The sequence below is a fragment of the Arthrobotrys flagrans genome, assembly GCF_004000055.1.
Source record: "Arthrobotrys flagrans strain CBS H-5679 chromosome Unknown unitig_8, whole genome shotgun sequence".
NCBI lineage: Eukaryota > Fungi > Ascomycota > Orbiliomycetes > Orbiliales > Orbiliaceae > Arthrobotrys > Arthrobotrys flagrans.
The window spans coordinates 2,613,272-2,627,716 of NW_027137553.1; the positions used below are offsets into that span (position 1 = coordinate 2,613,272).

General features: G+C 48.4%; 3 protein-coding genes across 3 annotated transcripts; 2 read left to right on the plus strand and 1 right to left on the minus strand.

The window, feature by feature from the left end:
• Positions 1-620: 620 nt before the first annotated feature.
• DFL_007282 (uncharacterized protein) lies at positions 621-2,084 on the plus strand (the record flags this gene model as incomplete). Its single annotated transcript, XM_067636840.1, has 2 exons — positions 621-817; positions 902-2,084. 2 exons carry the CDS (start codon positions 621-623, stop codon positions 2,082-2,084), a joined length of 1,380 nt encoding a protein of 459 aa, XP_067488415.1.
• Positions 2,085-6,750: 4,666 nt separating this feature from the next.
• On the plus strand, positions 6,751-8,205 carry DFL_007283 (uncharacterized protein; the record flags this gene model as incomplete). The annotated part of the gene is made up of 2 exons (XM_067636841.1): positions 6,751-6,840; positions 6,979-8,205. 2 exons carry the CDS (start codon positions 6,751-6,753, stop codon positions 8,203-8,205), a joined length of 1,317 nt encoding a protein of 438 aa, XP_067488416.1.
• A 1,294-nt stretch (positions 8,206-9,499) lies between these two features.
• On the minus strand, positions 9,500-13,905 carry DFL_007284 (uncharacterized protein; the record flags this gene model as incomplete). Its single annotated transcript, XM_067636842.1, has 9 exons — positions 9,500-9,679; positions 9,742-10,680; positions 10,736-11,037; positions 11,102-11,498; positions 11,568-12,356; positions 12,415-12,477; positions 12,534-12,679; positions 12,750-13,066; positions 13,493-13,905. 9 exons carry the CDS (start codon positions 13,903-13,905, stop codon positions 9,500-9,502), a joined length of 3,546 nt encoding a protein of 1,181 aa, XP_067488417.1.
• Between the last annotated feature and the right edge of the window lie 540 nt (positions 13,906-14,445).

The window sequence follows — 14,445 nt, forward strand, 5'->3', positions numbered from 1 at the left end:
CATAATCGAGGCTGTTTCTTTTCTTTCTTTCTTTCTTTGATCTTTCATCAATTCTCCATGGGTCGGATTCGGACGACACCCCCTTGAACATATACCCGTTCTCTCCTTCGGTACCTATTTCTAAGAGGTACTTATCGTACATGCTTTTATAATATTCGACGTAACAGGCTGGATATCTATCATCTTCGACAGCATCGTCGAGTAGTTTGGATTCGAGTTTGAGCTGTCTTGGATGATTTTATCCTCTGCCGTCTGAGTTCCCGTCTCAGCCGGCCAGCCCTGGTTCTCTTAAAAAGAACCCAACAGCCAACCTCTCTTCCTCCTCCATCTCAACCCCAAAAGTTGAACCTGTCAAAGACTCTAATTAATACTTCAACCATCGCTACTTTGTACAGTTTTCGGGTATTCTTCAGGCTACCGGTCATCATTATCAGATCTTCCGACACATGATAGAAGGAACACGGCTTTAGAGTGGTTCTGGGAACTCCTCGATCGCTCGAATTCGACCTTGGACCGAACCGGGGCTGTCGGCTCTGGTAACCACCACAACACTTTTTCCCTCCCTACGTTTCCACACCTCCTACTCCTCCACCTCAGGCGAAATAACCACCATCACCATCATGTCGCAAGATGTATCCACCCTCCCTCCGGTTCCTACCATCTCCGTTCATCCGACATCGACTCTTCCTAGCCTCGTAACCTCTACCATTCCATCTGCGACCAATTCGCCGAGCAGTGGTGGTGGTGGAGGCACCCAGAACTCGCCCCTGCTCTTCTTCGTAGCGCTAGGATTTGGTGTTGTATTTACGAATCTATGGTAACCTACCCTCGCCAACCTGCATCTTTCTTTCTTTCTCTATCTGGAGATTCTAACCGTCGTCTCCCTCGATCGGGAATCCAGGATCATTGTCGGTGTCAAGTATTGCTTCAGGTACAATGCAAGGAACCGCGCTAGGGCCAACGGTGTCGACGAAGTTGACCTTCAGGCACTTGGTGCTCGACCTCATCGTCGAAGAAGAGAAAAGAAACTCATGACCGTCGACGAGGTCAACGAGAGGTTTCCAGTCACCAAATACAAAACATGGCGTGCGAATCGTGAGGTTATGGGACTTCCGACTACCGGTGGAATCGCACCCACGGATGGCTCTGCTCCCGTTGTCGCTACTCAGACCCAGACCGACCTCGACCCTCCCGCCTCGCCCCTACCTAAAATCCCCGAACCCGTTGCCGACCCGACAAAACCTGTTACGCCCGGACGGGAATCCCAAGACCGAGATCGTCGAATCGACCAGGTTGAAACTCCAGCTCAGCCGACTACCACTACAGCCACCACTACTCCAGCGACATTGACACCGAATCAAAGGTCATCGGCGGAAATCCAAAGGGTCGTTTCCAACCAACACAGCGATCACGAAGGCGAACATGATGACGATGAGCCGATGCCAACCCTCCCTGCCGATATGGCCAACAGCTGTGGCGATACTTGTGCGATCTGCATCGATAACCTCGAAGATTCCGACGACGTCCGCGGCTTGACTTGTGGTCATGCTTTCCACACCGCTTGCATCGACCCTTGGTTAACTGCTCGCCGTGCCTGCTGCCCGCTCTGCAAAGCAGACTATTACGTTCCCAAGCCTCGGACCGAAGCCGAGATCGAAGCCGAGGAACAAGCTCGTGAGAGGAGACGTCAACAGGCTGCTGAGCTCAATCGAAGCCCCATCAGTACTTGGTGGTACAGAGCTGAGGCCTATTTGATACCCCATAATCCTAACAATGCCAATCGTAACGGTCGACGGCCCCGGACGGAACCTCAGAGAACCCGACGTACATCCCGAAACACTCGTTGGAATCCATTCGGCCGCAATTCCAACACCAACTCCAACATTGCTGGCAACACACCCGCTCCGGATGCGGGTAACTTTGAAACCCAACAAGCATCCTCCACTGGCCCATCCGCTTTCCTCAGCCGGTTCAGCAGACGTGGCCGCTCGAACAGCGGTGCCAATCCTTCTGCTCCTGAGGAGCCAACACCGAGTACCCTTGAAGCCGGCCTTACCAACGCCAATGCATCGAGTGCTCGTTGATCTTGCGCCTCTTTTTTTGCTTTCGTTTCAGTTAAATTAATGACCTGGGCTTACGTTCCTTTCCTTTCGTTATCTGTTAGATGGTGTTGCCGTGGCTCTTTTCTTCCCTCTCTTTTATTGGGCTATCTCGGAACTGGCTAAAGGATACTCTTGCCAGAGTCTCCCTCTGTTGAAATGGTATTTGCTTATCATATGACTTTAAGGTCACACAAGGTCATCGATCTATGTCTCCACCTCTCCATCTCTTGTCTCCCTTTCCCTGCACTCCTCTTCGAACGCGGCCCGTCTTGTTTACATCTATACCCCTCTCCCATTTGTAGCACACGTCGCCACCGTTCGCTCTTCTCCGCTTAGCCATATCCCTCAAGCCCTTTTTTACGACTTTTGATTTTTTGCAGCCATTGTTTATACACAAGCCAGCAAGTTCAGCATCATGCCTTCGGTGTTACTCCTGTGTCACGTTGATCCCCATTTTTGTTTTTGATATCACCATTTACTTTGGGGCCCTTTTTCCCTTATTTTTTGGGTGTATTTATATTTTTGACGGGTTTAGGATTTTGTGAATGGAATTGGAAAGGGAAAAAAAAAAAAAGAACACCCCGTTGAGAGAGTGTTCTACCTCTTTTTTGGACTACGGGGATCATGATATAAGGATCCAGCTTGAAGGTGTTACTTCGAGGCTGGATGTTTTTTTCCCTTGTGATTTACTTGCGATTCGAGCTGTTGCTAACCACAGCTGCATTCGGTAAATTCCTCGCCTACAACCGATCCTCTGCGGCTGTGATGTGATCTTCATGTTTTTTCTCTCCATGGGGAGAAATTGCATTCCCCAGCTCGTATATAATAGCGTGGTTAATGAGTGGAAGGGCGCATGGTGGTCACACGGCATCTGTCGTGGAACGGCGAAACCCTTCGAAAGGGCTGACCTACCTAGCTTTGGAGCTAAATAACACCCCCTTGCATCGAAGAAACAACCGACACCCCTTCCGGTGCCTCCAGCCCCTCTTTTGGCATCCCACGATGTCAGGTGATTTGGTGAGGGGCAGGTTAGGTCGGTCGATATACGGGTCAGTAGGGATGCGAAATGACGACAAGGAGGGAGACCGATGGTTTCGGGTTTTGAACTCTGGAATGTTGCATATATGCGAGATGCCGATTGCACACACCCTCTGCCGGTGACCTCATTTGGAGCATTTATCGAAAAAAGATCAACTGCAGCTGCGCCAGACCGACGAATTACGAGAGTAAACATGAGATTATCCTGTCCATCCATATTGCGCCGGAAAACATTTCTAGAATTCTTTCTTACTGCCCTTGCCATCCTCGATCTTACGCGGTGCATGGCGAACAATGAAACGCCGATCTCAGCTGGATATCGATGGATATCGTCGTGAGATGTGGAGCCACGGTGCGAGCTTGATCGATCGGGTGGCGAGGACCAATAGAATCCGTCGCGTGGACGGCGCGGGTTGCGATCTCAAACTTGTACAGCTCATAGCTTCGTCGCGGGAAAACGTCAGGAACCGAGATGCCATTGGTCGGATCTATCACGTCGAGCGGCAGGCGCAGGGCTGTGACGGATGATTACCTTTTGAAGGATAGGGAAACATGCCGTTTCTATCAAATTTGCGACTTGTAAAATCTACGGAGCGAGTAAGGCTGGGTGTCATTGACGGGATAGACGGTGAGGCTGAACTTGAAGGCTGGCCGCGAGGATGTAGTATACAATGTACAGTTCTAACATGCTAAAACTTGAGCTCTCTTGATTCTCTCTCCGTCGAGGCATGGATTCTATGATATCCGATCTTCCGATTGCCCCGTACGCAATTATATGTAGGATTTCCAATTGGCATTCCTTGCTTTGCACCCACAAGGGCATGGGGCCTGGTTGAAATTGCCCATCAGCCGGGTCGATCGAAAGGGGAAATGGTTTGGAGATTTTGCGAAGAGCTGTGACGACAATAAAAACCTGAGGCACAGCTTTTTCGGACATTAGAGGAGCAATTTACACATGCAAACTGTCTGTATATGTGTGATGAAGCTGTGTGCTACAACTGTAGAGCTAGGCGCCGGGCGATTGTCGTTTAATCTTGAACGATGCAATGAGTTTCCCCCAATGCAACGGGTAACCTAAAGGTCCAAGCAGCGCCCATTGTGGATCTACTACGATAGCTTCTGGTGTGCCGTGTATGGCATAAGGTCCGCCGGCCTTGCCTGGCGACAGCGGAGGTGCAGTAGCTCGGTCTTTTGGGAGCCCATCGAATCGGTTGCGGGTTAACTGTGCGGCTTTTGACGCTGTGCCATTTGCTTAGCATTTGCAACTGAGGATTCGACAGTTGCAGGTACTTTAAGTAATTGCGTTGATCGAACGAGAGAGAAAAGTTTTCCCCTGCTTCGAGAGTTCAATCGGTACCTGCGAATAGTCAGTAGGATGTCGGTACCGTGGACAGCGTGAACTTTCCGAGGAGGGCCTTCCTGCTTGACGGGATCTTTATCTCCACCTCTCAAGTTAACTGCAACTGCATGAACCCGGATCGCAGTCGGGCAGCCCACGAGCCTAGGCAGTTAATTATTCTCCTGCTATCCTTTTCCAACCGGAGTGAATGAAATTTCTGTCTTCGTCTCCTCTGACGGAGTAACGTTGGCGACGCATTCCTGTTGGATCAATCTTCTTACTCTACCGTGTGATCCTTCTTTCACCTTCGCTCGACTCGACTTACCCCGGATTCTCCAACCATACTTAAGTGTACGACACAAGAAGGACTGGGTAAAGCAAGGAACCCGCCAAGGTTAGTGGATGTCGCCAGTCGACCGGCGCCTGGGATATTATTATACATACATGATAGAGAGGAAGTAAAAGAGAGAAGAGGCGTACATGCATATTGCTTTTCCCCGGCTTCGCTCGCTCTTTGTTCGGTTTGCTTTAATCGAAATTGGGGCCCTACTTTTCTGCTTTTATCGAGATTACATCCATACTTCCAAAGAACCATGCAGCCTTTTTAGCCCCCAACGTTGGAGTCGAGTCGAATCACATCGTCTGACCATGGCATCGTGCATTGTCCGTTGAATACCCTCAGCCCTGCACTGCTGCACCGTCCGGGCCCTATCTTGATCGATCTCGGATCGATATCTCGAACCTCCTCTCTGGTTCCTGGCAGTTAATGAGACCTAGGTAACGGTCTGATTCGATATCTGCCGCAAGTCGCTCTGGGCGTTTGGTGACCTGGAGCTCGGGAACGGGAAACTCGGACATCGTCCAGATCTGACCGCACTCCACCGCATGGTCTTTCAATAAGATCCTTGCCTCCTGATGTCTCACGACCTCGTTTTCTCTTTGTTCTGATACAACTCTCTCGATCTCTTATTGTATTTCTTTAACGAATATACTACTTACTATGCTGGCAATTGCCGTATCATTATCACCAGCTTTGCTAACGTTATAATATTGACGTCCAGACGATTCGAACAGCACAAAATCGATATCCCGAAGTTTGAAGGAAAGTCTGCATGGGATCCTTCTTCATTCTATTCCTCGATCTATCATTGGACCTCTTGATTCTTCTGCTCGTTTGTCCTATTCGAAACGATCCATTTTCAACATTGCATACCCGAATAAGCCTTTAAAACCTCTCCCCTTTAAAAGATCCGTTCTCCACGAATCCAAAAAAAAAAAACTTAAGAGCCTCGAGGCCTATAATATCATATCCGATAAGGGGATCTTGATAACTTTTTATATCCCTCTATCGTCGCTGTCTATACCCTCCAATATAAGTCCAAATACAATTCCACAAGTTACTGGACGCTTTGGTCTCTTTCCCCTGTCTATCATCATCAGAAATCTAGAATCCGGGGAATCCCATTGCATATCTTTCAAATATATTGGGACGACGGAGACTCGTCCTCACCACACTCAAGTTTATTCTTGCTTTGCCAGAAAAAAACAAAAGCCATATCGTCTGTCGTCCGTTCCCTCGCTCAACCACCCGCCAACCACCACTGCCAACCACCACAATCCACAGTGCACCCCTCGCACACACCTCCCTAGCTTCAACCATCGTCTCTCGTTTCCAAGCACCACCTGGAAGGGAGCCCATTCCTCCCGTTACCGATTGGACATCTGCCTAATCGAGTAATCCAACACATTTCATCTGGGACTTTTGGTCCCTTTTTTTTTCATTCTGAGCTCTCTCGAAATTTAGGGCGGTGCCTAGGATTGGGAAAGAAACTACAATCGGGGTTCCTTTATTTTCACTTTGGTTTCCACGGGTAACATATTTCTCCTCGAGACAACCGAGTTTCAGCATCAATTATTACGCTTTGCGATATTATCCACAGAGAGTGTGGGAGGTCAATTCGACCTTTTCTTCCTTCCGATAACGAACTTCTAGCTTCTTTTTATAGGTTTTCCCCAACATCGACTAGACCTTGCTCCGATATATCCTTCGTTTTTTGCTCCTAGACTAGGCTGGACTGGACTGGACTTTAGTCCCTCTCTCAATTTATATCGGATTTTATATCTCTCTCGGATATCGAAAAAAACCAACCAGGGGGGAAAACGACCTATCTCATCCATCCTTTATCGAAAAAAAAAAAAACAACCCCCTAGAAAAACCTTCAATACATATACACATACACTATAAAAAAACAACCTCCCACGATAACTTGGATGGAGTCAGAGTCCTTCAGCGGGTCATGGACCGACGAACAAACAGCAGAAGCTTCGGAGAAGGTTCTGCGACGGGCCAAAGTGTCAAGGGTAATAATTTCCACCCATTCATTCCATTACCTAATACAGTATACACATCCATCTTCAAAAACCACAATCTCGTCATATATATTTATATACAATAATCGCTTACATATATATATTATTTTCTTCTTGTTAAACGAATAGATGGCCCGCCAACTACAATCCCGCCTCGCCCTCGCAAGCTACAAAACCCAACGTGGTTGGGAAAACCTCGACCTCGACACCATCGAACCCCGGGTCGACCAGGACCTGATGCGCAAGCGAATGCAGTCTATCCGGGAAAGCTCACCACCACTACACCGTCACCTTGCGAACGGCAACAACCACTACGATGACAACCTTGCAGGATTAGGAATAAATAATATGAACAGCAGCAACAATATCAGACGGCGGCCGGGTAGTGGATCATCATCTTCGAATACGGCCAGTCCGGCACATAGGAAGAAACGTGCAAGAACAGCAGCTCCATTTGGGGATCATACCAGAGGATTATACATCCAAAATAGCATGGAAGATCGAGATGTAGACGTCGATATGGTTTACGAACCCAGCGCACGACATAGTTTTCGAAACCACAATAAGAACAGACTGGCATGGAAGGAATCACACAGACTGCCACAATCGTCACCGGGTTATCATCACCATTCTCACCACCATCATAACAGTAGCTTCGACATGGGCTCGCAACCACAGTTCTCATTTACAAACTCGCCAACAAGAAACGGCAGTCCGACATTCGAAATAAGTCACCACAGCCGTCACTATAGCCACCATTATCACCACCAAGACTACGAACCCCAGCCGGTATTCCACTCCTCACCGCCCAGAACACCACCGCATAGAACAATGCCCGCACGGCCGGTCTTCACCACCGCTGGCGAAAAACTAGAAGAACGCAGCAACAGAGGCAATAATAACAACTCCAACTCCCACAATGGTAACAACGGCGGGAAAGCAGACGGCGAAGGCGCAGATTTATTACTATACCTAGCAACCTCACCATCTCCAAACACGATGACAAAAACAAACGTATCAGTCGCCCCATCGACACCCCCCTCAAAGGGTTCTGCAGCCGCATTACCTTCTTCGATGATGAATACCCCCGGAGGAGGAGGAGGCGGCGGCGGAGGCGGTAGTGGAAGTTTTAATTTTCATGATTTTGTCCATATTACGCCCAGTCCTGCGCAGGTGATGTGGGGGAACGGTGGGAGCGGGAGGACGCCGATGACGATGCAGGCTAGGAGACGGTTGAACTTTGATGGATTGGTGCCGCCGAGTCCTATGAATGGGTCGCAGGGTTCGCAGGGGAAGGTTACGGGGTTAGGAATGGAGTTGGGAGGGGAGCTGGTATCGCCGACGTCTGGGTTATGATCTCTTTTTCTATCTTCTTAATTTATATCTTGCGTATATAGGTGGGAGTGCGCCTCTTTTTTTTAGACGTTTATAACGACATCTTCTTCCCCTTCTTTCCTATCATTTTCTTCTTCGTCCTCATTTTTTTGCAAACACATTGATTCCCCCCAACTTGCACCGACATTTTTGCATTAATCTTTTCTTTTCCCCTTTCCCCTTCTTCTTACTGACGACCTTTTTTTTTAAAGATTCCCGAAAGGTTCATGGATCTCGTGATTGTACATATTATACATATTTTTATTTTTCGTCTTTTCTATTTCCGAACCTACTAAAAAAAAAACTAAAAAAACAATCTAGCATATGAGTCCAAAGGACCATCCCATCATTTTGCTACTACCCTTTCTTTTATCCTAAGATCTATAGTATAGTCTAATATTTAGGTACTCCCGAGGTACTTTCCTTCCACTTACGGAGCCGGGAGCCAGCAGCCAAGTTTCCAGCGATTGGTACTTTTTCCGATTTGACAATCCAGCTTGACCGAGAAGGCTTGTTTGATCTATCGGTTCGCCGATGGATGCGGAACCGTAACGTATACGATCCTCAACCTGATACACACCCTAGATTTACCTAACGGCCACCCGGTTTACATGTTCAAACGGAATTTATTCTTCAAACGGCACTAATAATATTCCCTAGCTACGAAGAAGATATCTACGTCGCCTTCTTCTCGGCAATGGTAGTCGAAGTTAAACGATCTATAGACCGTCTTCAACACCCCATGAAAAGCTAGCTAGTGCATGTCATCGTTTAAGCAGAATTCGTAACGGACGGTGCAGTTGAGAGTCGCGAGTAACGGCAGTGGTATCGAGAAGAAGAGAAAGATGCACACGCATAAGACGGAGTGCGTACAAACACCCTCGCTAGCAGAAGGAGAAAGGGTTGAAAGTAACCTATAAAAAAAACCCCCCTACTTGATAATACGAGTAATGATAATGTCTCGTTAATGAACATGATAGAGGGGGAAGTAAGGAAACTATATCGAAGATGCCAGCCGAAAATAAGAAAAGCTCCCATCGTGAAGAATAAGGTCGCAGGGTGAAGAAACACATGTTAAAATAAAAAAGGTAAGCAATTGCAGTCTCGGATCTGGAGTGAAGGTTAATAAAAAAAAGTTGTATGACGGGGGCGGTGGGTAATATTGACAAAGAATAGAAAAAACCCAAGATCCGAGGGGAGGTCTGCGGGGTGGGGAGAAAGGCATATATGGATATCAAAAAAAGAGAAGAACAAAGATTAAATCGGGGAAGGTGATCTAGACCTCAAGGGCGGCAAGAAGCTTCTCGATGGTTTCGATACCCTTGTTGTAGGAGGTGGCGTCGGTTCCGGCGCCTTGGCTTGTTCTCCCATCTTTGGATGGGCCGGCACCGCCTCCGATGATCTGGCTGACTTTGGTGGAAATAGATTGGGCACTTGTCCCTCGGGCGACGGCCGTCTACAGAAGGGGGATTTTAGTAATTTTCATTGTTTGAAAAAGCTAGGATAGGTGCGAGATACCTGTGGAACATGGACGCCGTGAATGATCTTGGCTCCCTTGTCGCCGTCTTCCGGTTTAACGACGAAGTAAATAATCTTGTCGCTATACGAGCTTCCGACGGTCCTCATGACATCCGTTAGTGTCTTGCCCGTTGATCCCGAGTCGAGGATGATTAGAGCCGTCTTTTTGTTGTTATTCGTGAAGGCAGAGGCGACGGCGGCTTCGGCTTTGTCGAGATAGCCCTTGGCTCGGGCCTTAGCGTCGTCGAGGATCTGTTTGTTGATTTTTGCGAATTCGGTTTTCATCGAATTTTTCTTGACGAGCCCAATTTGGGCGCTGTTAAGGCTCGTCGAGAAGACTTTCCCGGCGGCTTCTTTCTTTGTTCCAAAGGGCATATCATCGAGCTCTTTGAGCTTGGCGGCGAGGTCTTTCTCAAGGACTCGGATACCGGCAGCTATTTCGTTTGTAACACAAACGACACGACGGATACCCTTGCCAATACCACTTTCCTCAGTGATGACCATTTCGGTGATATCAGAAACGGTCTTTAAATGTGTGCCACCGCAGAACTCTATGGAAACCTTAGCCCACTGTGGGTCGGTGGGGTTTTCGATGATGAGGTTCAGATCAATCCCGAGTGATACGACACGAACAGGGTCGGGGTATTTTTCGCCGAAGACGGCTCGGACGCCGGTGATGGTTTGGGCGGTCTTTATGTCGATCTCTTTGGTATAGACAGCGACCTTTTGGTTGATATATGAATTGGACTCATTTTCAACCTTTTCGATTTGCTCCGGGGTAATCGGTCCGTCCCAAGAAATATCAAAACGAGTTTTGAGCTGATCAACCAACGACCCTCTCTGGTGAACTTCGCCTCCGTTCTTAGCGAGAACTTCTTTCAAGGCATAGTTGAGAACGTGGGTTGCGGTGTGGTTGACACGGATTAGAGAACGGCGGGCCTGTTGGATTTTAGTGGGATTCTCAAATATTTGGAGGAAGGAAAGGATGGCATACCTCATCGTACTCCACCTGAACGACATCGCCGACCTTCAAAACACCGCTCTGGATGGTGCCAGAGTGGAGAGCGTATTTGCCATGGTAGACAACATGGTCGACAAAGAGTTCACCCTTTCCGGGGATCGAAATGGTACCGAAATCGTAGATCTGACCACCTTGCTCTGCATAGAGACAAGTTTTGTCGAGCAAAATACCAACTTGAACATCGTCTTCGAGACCCTCCGTTGATTTGACGAATCCCTCCTTGACGAAGATTTTGAGAATCTTAGAGTCCCGAAGGATGGCCTCGTCGCCCCACACTGTTGTTACCTCGTCGTTAGCAACTGAGGACGGGGGAAGGGACGTCAAAAACCCTGCACTTACAGAATTTGGCTTCATCGTTGGCTGCTGGGACGTTCTCTTCTTTGAGGGTGGCTAGGGCATGAACATCAAGGGTGAGACGGGTGATACCATCCACGGCCTTCTTCACTTTTGAAATTTCCTTAGCCTTTTTCTCGGCAGCGAGGACGCCGTCCGAATCTATCCCAACACCTATTTCTTCTGCCATTATGTACGTGAGATCCAACGGGAAACCGAATGTATCGTAGAGTTTCCAAACTTCAGCTCCGGCGATTGGACGGTTACTTGTAATAGCGAGTTCGGCGGCTTGCTCAAACTTCTTCTCTCCTCTATCCAAGGTTCGGGCGAAAGACTCTTCTTCCATATCGAGCAACTTCTTGATCAGTGCTTGTTGTTCCTTGAGCTCAGGGAACACGGGGCCCTAGATGTCGAGGTTGGCATTAGGGTGTCTTTTGAAGAGGATCAAGTTTCGAAGGAAAAGGTTACTCACCATTTGCTCAACAAGAGCGGGAAGCAACGATGAGAAGAATGAACCAACGTTGACCTTCAAATATTTTCGAGCGTAACGAGCGCCGCGACGGACAATACGTCTCAAGACGTATCCGCGTCCATCGTTATCTGGCCTGCCGCCGTCAGCAATACCGAAGGAGAGTGTCCTCAAGTGGTCAGCAACAACACGGTAAGTCTTGTCGATGGTGTCGACATCTTCTTTGCCGAATTTACCGCTATATGGGCGGATCTTGGCAACTTCCTGGATCTTCGAAAACAAAGGCTGGAAAACATCTGTGTCGTAATTGGAAGATTTGTCTTGCAGAATAGATACCAATCTTTCAAAGCCCATGCCGGTATCGACGTGCTTGCGGGGCAACGGCTTGAGAGATTTGTCTTCGCCTCTGTTGAACTGGATGAAGACGTTGTTCCAGATCTCCAAAACGTTGGGGTCGTCCATGTTGACCAACTTGGCGGCATTACGTCCTCCAATTCGGTCGTAATGGATCTCCGTACAAGGTCCGCATGGTCCCTGATCACCCATCTCCCAAAAATTGTCCTTAACATTTCCGGGAATGATATGATCATCAGGGACTCCGGCCTTGCGCCATAGCTCCTTGGTCTCGAGGTCAGGTTTGAGTCCAGAGGCGGGATCGCCTTCGAAATAGGTGACATAGAGTCTGGCGGGATCCAGTTCATAGACCTTGGTTAAGAGTTCCCAAGAATATGCGACGGCCTCATCCTTGAAATAATCACCGAAAGACCAGTTGCCGAGCATTTCGAAGAATGTCTGGTTCATGGTTAGCCAAGCATTCAAGCAAAAGGAAACTTGGGGAGTGGGAGCATACGTGATGGTAAGAGTCCGAGCCGACGTCTTCTAAATCATTGTGCTTTCCTCCGGCGCGGATGCACTGATAGGCCGAGTTAGCATCGATATCGCATGGCAATTTGAGGACGAAGAATTTACCTTCTGGGTGTTACAAGCACGTTTGAGTTTACCGAACTCGGACGTTTCGTCGACGGTTCCGAGGAAAATCGGCTTGAACTGATTCATGCCGGCATTGGCGAAGAGCAGAGTCTTGTCATCAAGTGGGACGCACGGCGATGACTTATCTGTTCGTTGAGATTAGAAGTTTTGTGAATGATTTAAGTTGTGGGGAAAACCAAAGGCCTCGGAACTTACGAAAGACGTGGCCCTTCTTTTCGAAGAACTCGAGGAATTTTTGTCTGACCTTCGGAGCAGTCCATTTCTTTTCAGCGGCGGTGAGGCCAGTGGCTTCTGGCTGAGTAGAAGGGGTAGGAGTCGACATCTTGCAGGCCTTAGTCGAGAAATGTCTCGAAGCCAATTTGTGCAGGATCGGGGCAGTGGTAGATGGTCGGATGGAGGCTTTGTACCGGGTGAACCTGGCTACCGGGAGCACACTATTTACAGTTATCCGACAGGAAGGATGACGATAGCTTGTAGTCTTCGGAAAGCGATATGGGTTCTCTCGACCAAGACTGGAGATCGCACTGAGCGTTAGTACTCTAGAAGAGCTCGAAGGCCGGGAAGATGAAATATATATATTTGTATAGAAAGAAGGCTGATGAAAAGGGCAATTGGGTGTATAGGTATATATGATGACAGGGAAGAAAAGAAAGGTTGGTAGAGGGAAAGTGTAAAGTGGGAGGTTGGAGGTAGAATGAAGGGTGGAGGAACAGGAGGAGGCAACATAGGCAAGGAAGGAATTGAATAGAAGCAAAGTGATGAGAACAGGGCAATGGGAAGAGTTTGGAAGGGATTGAGGGGTAGGGGTGGGTTGGTGATAAGGAAGTGATGAAGGAGGTGGAGGTGGATAGGTGGCAATGGTGATGATGGAGGAAGGAAGCGAGGAGAGACGGATTGGGAGAGAAGGAGATGACGATGACGGAGACGGATAGACTTACGTGAGATGGACGATGATAAAGCTGGAGGTAGCTGGGGTAGGACGGTGCGCAGGTAGATGAAGACGGAGAGATGGAGATGGCGATGTTGTTGATGGACGAGGGAGACGTTTATCAGGAAGAGTTGGTGGGGTGTCCGAGGGAACACGAAAACGATGTGTTGTTTGTGTTGCAGAACTGAAACAGGAAATTGTTTGTCTGCAGACGTTGGTGTTTGTGTTGCCGTTGCTGCTACCGCACAGATAAAGATAACTGCGAGCCGAAGACAAAGAAGTATTGATGGGATGGGGCTTGTCAGGACGGTTCTCGAAGGGAACTACGCTCTGAAAGGATCGCGAGAGAGTGGTTGATGGACGGCAAAGAGAGGGAATTCTCAATGGTCTCGGTAGATGGCGAGGGCGGAGAAGGATGCTCATCCAGAGAGAGGGGGAGTGATGGAGGGAAGAGAGAGCGTGCCGAGGGGATTTTTGTGTCGACGTTGAAGAGGAAATAAAATACGATGGAGGGACGGTCTCGTTCTGGCGGGGCAAATCTGGAAGGAGTCATCGCAGCCAGAAAGACACTACCACTGGCCCCGGCCGCCGATAACCTCGATCTGGCTAGATAGCCTATCTCTCTAGATAGTAAATATCCCTCTCTCATGACCTTGTAATTATTATATCGAACCATTGATATCTACTATTTCTTTCTTTCACCAATTCCTTCATTGATCAATGCAATACATGACATGAATCAAGTGCATCGTGGTAGATAGGCGCTAGCTCAGGCAGGACCCTGCAAGGCATCACCAGTTGGCTTCGAGAAGGCTATCGAACTTTCGCCTGCCAAACACAAATGAACACCATACATCATGCACCTCCAACTTCAAATACTTCACTACTATTTAGTTAGACCTTCTCCCTCCTAATTAATACACTCCACGGCCATGATAGCTTCCTTTTACTACAATCCATTAT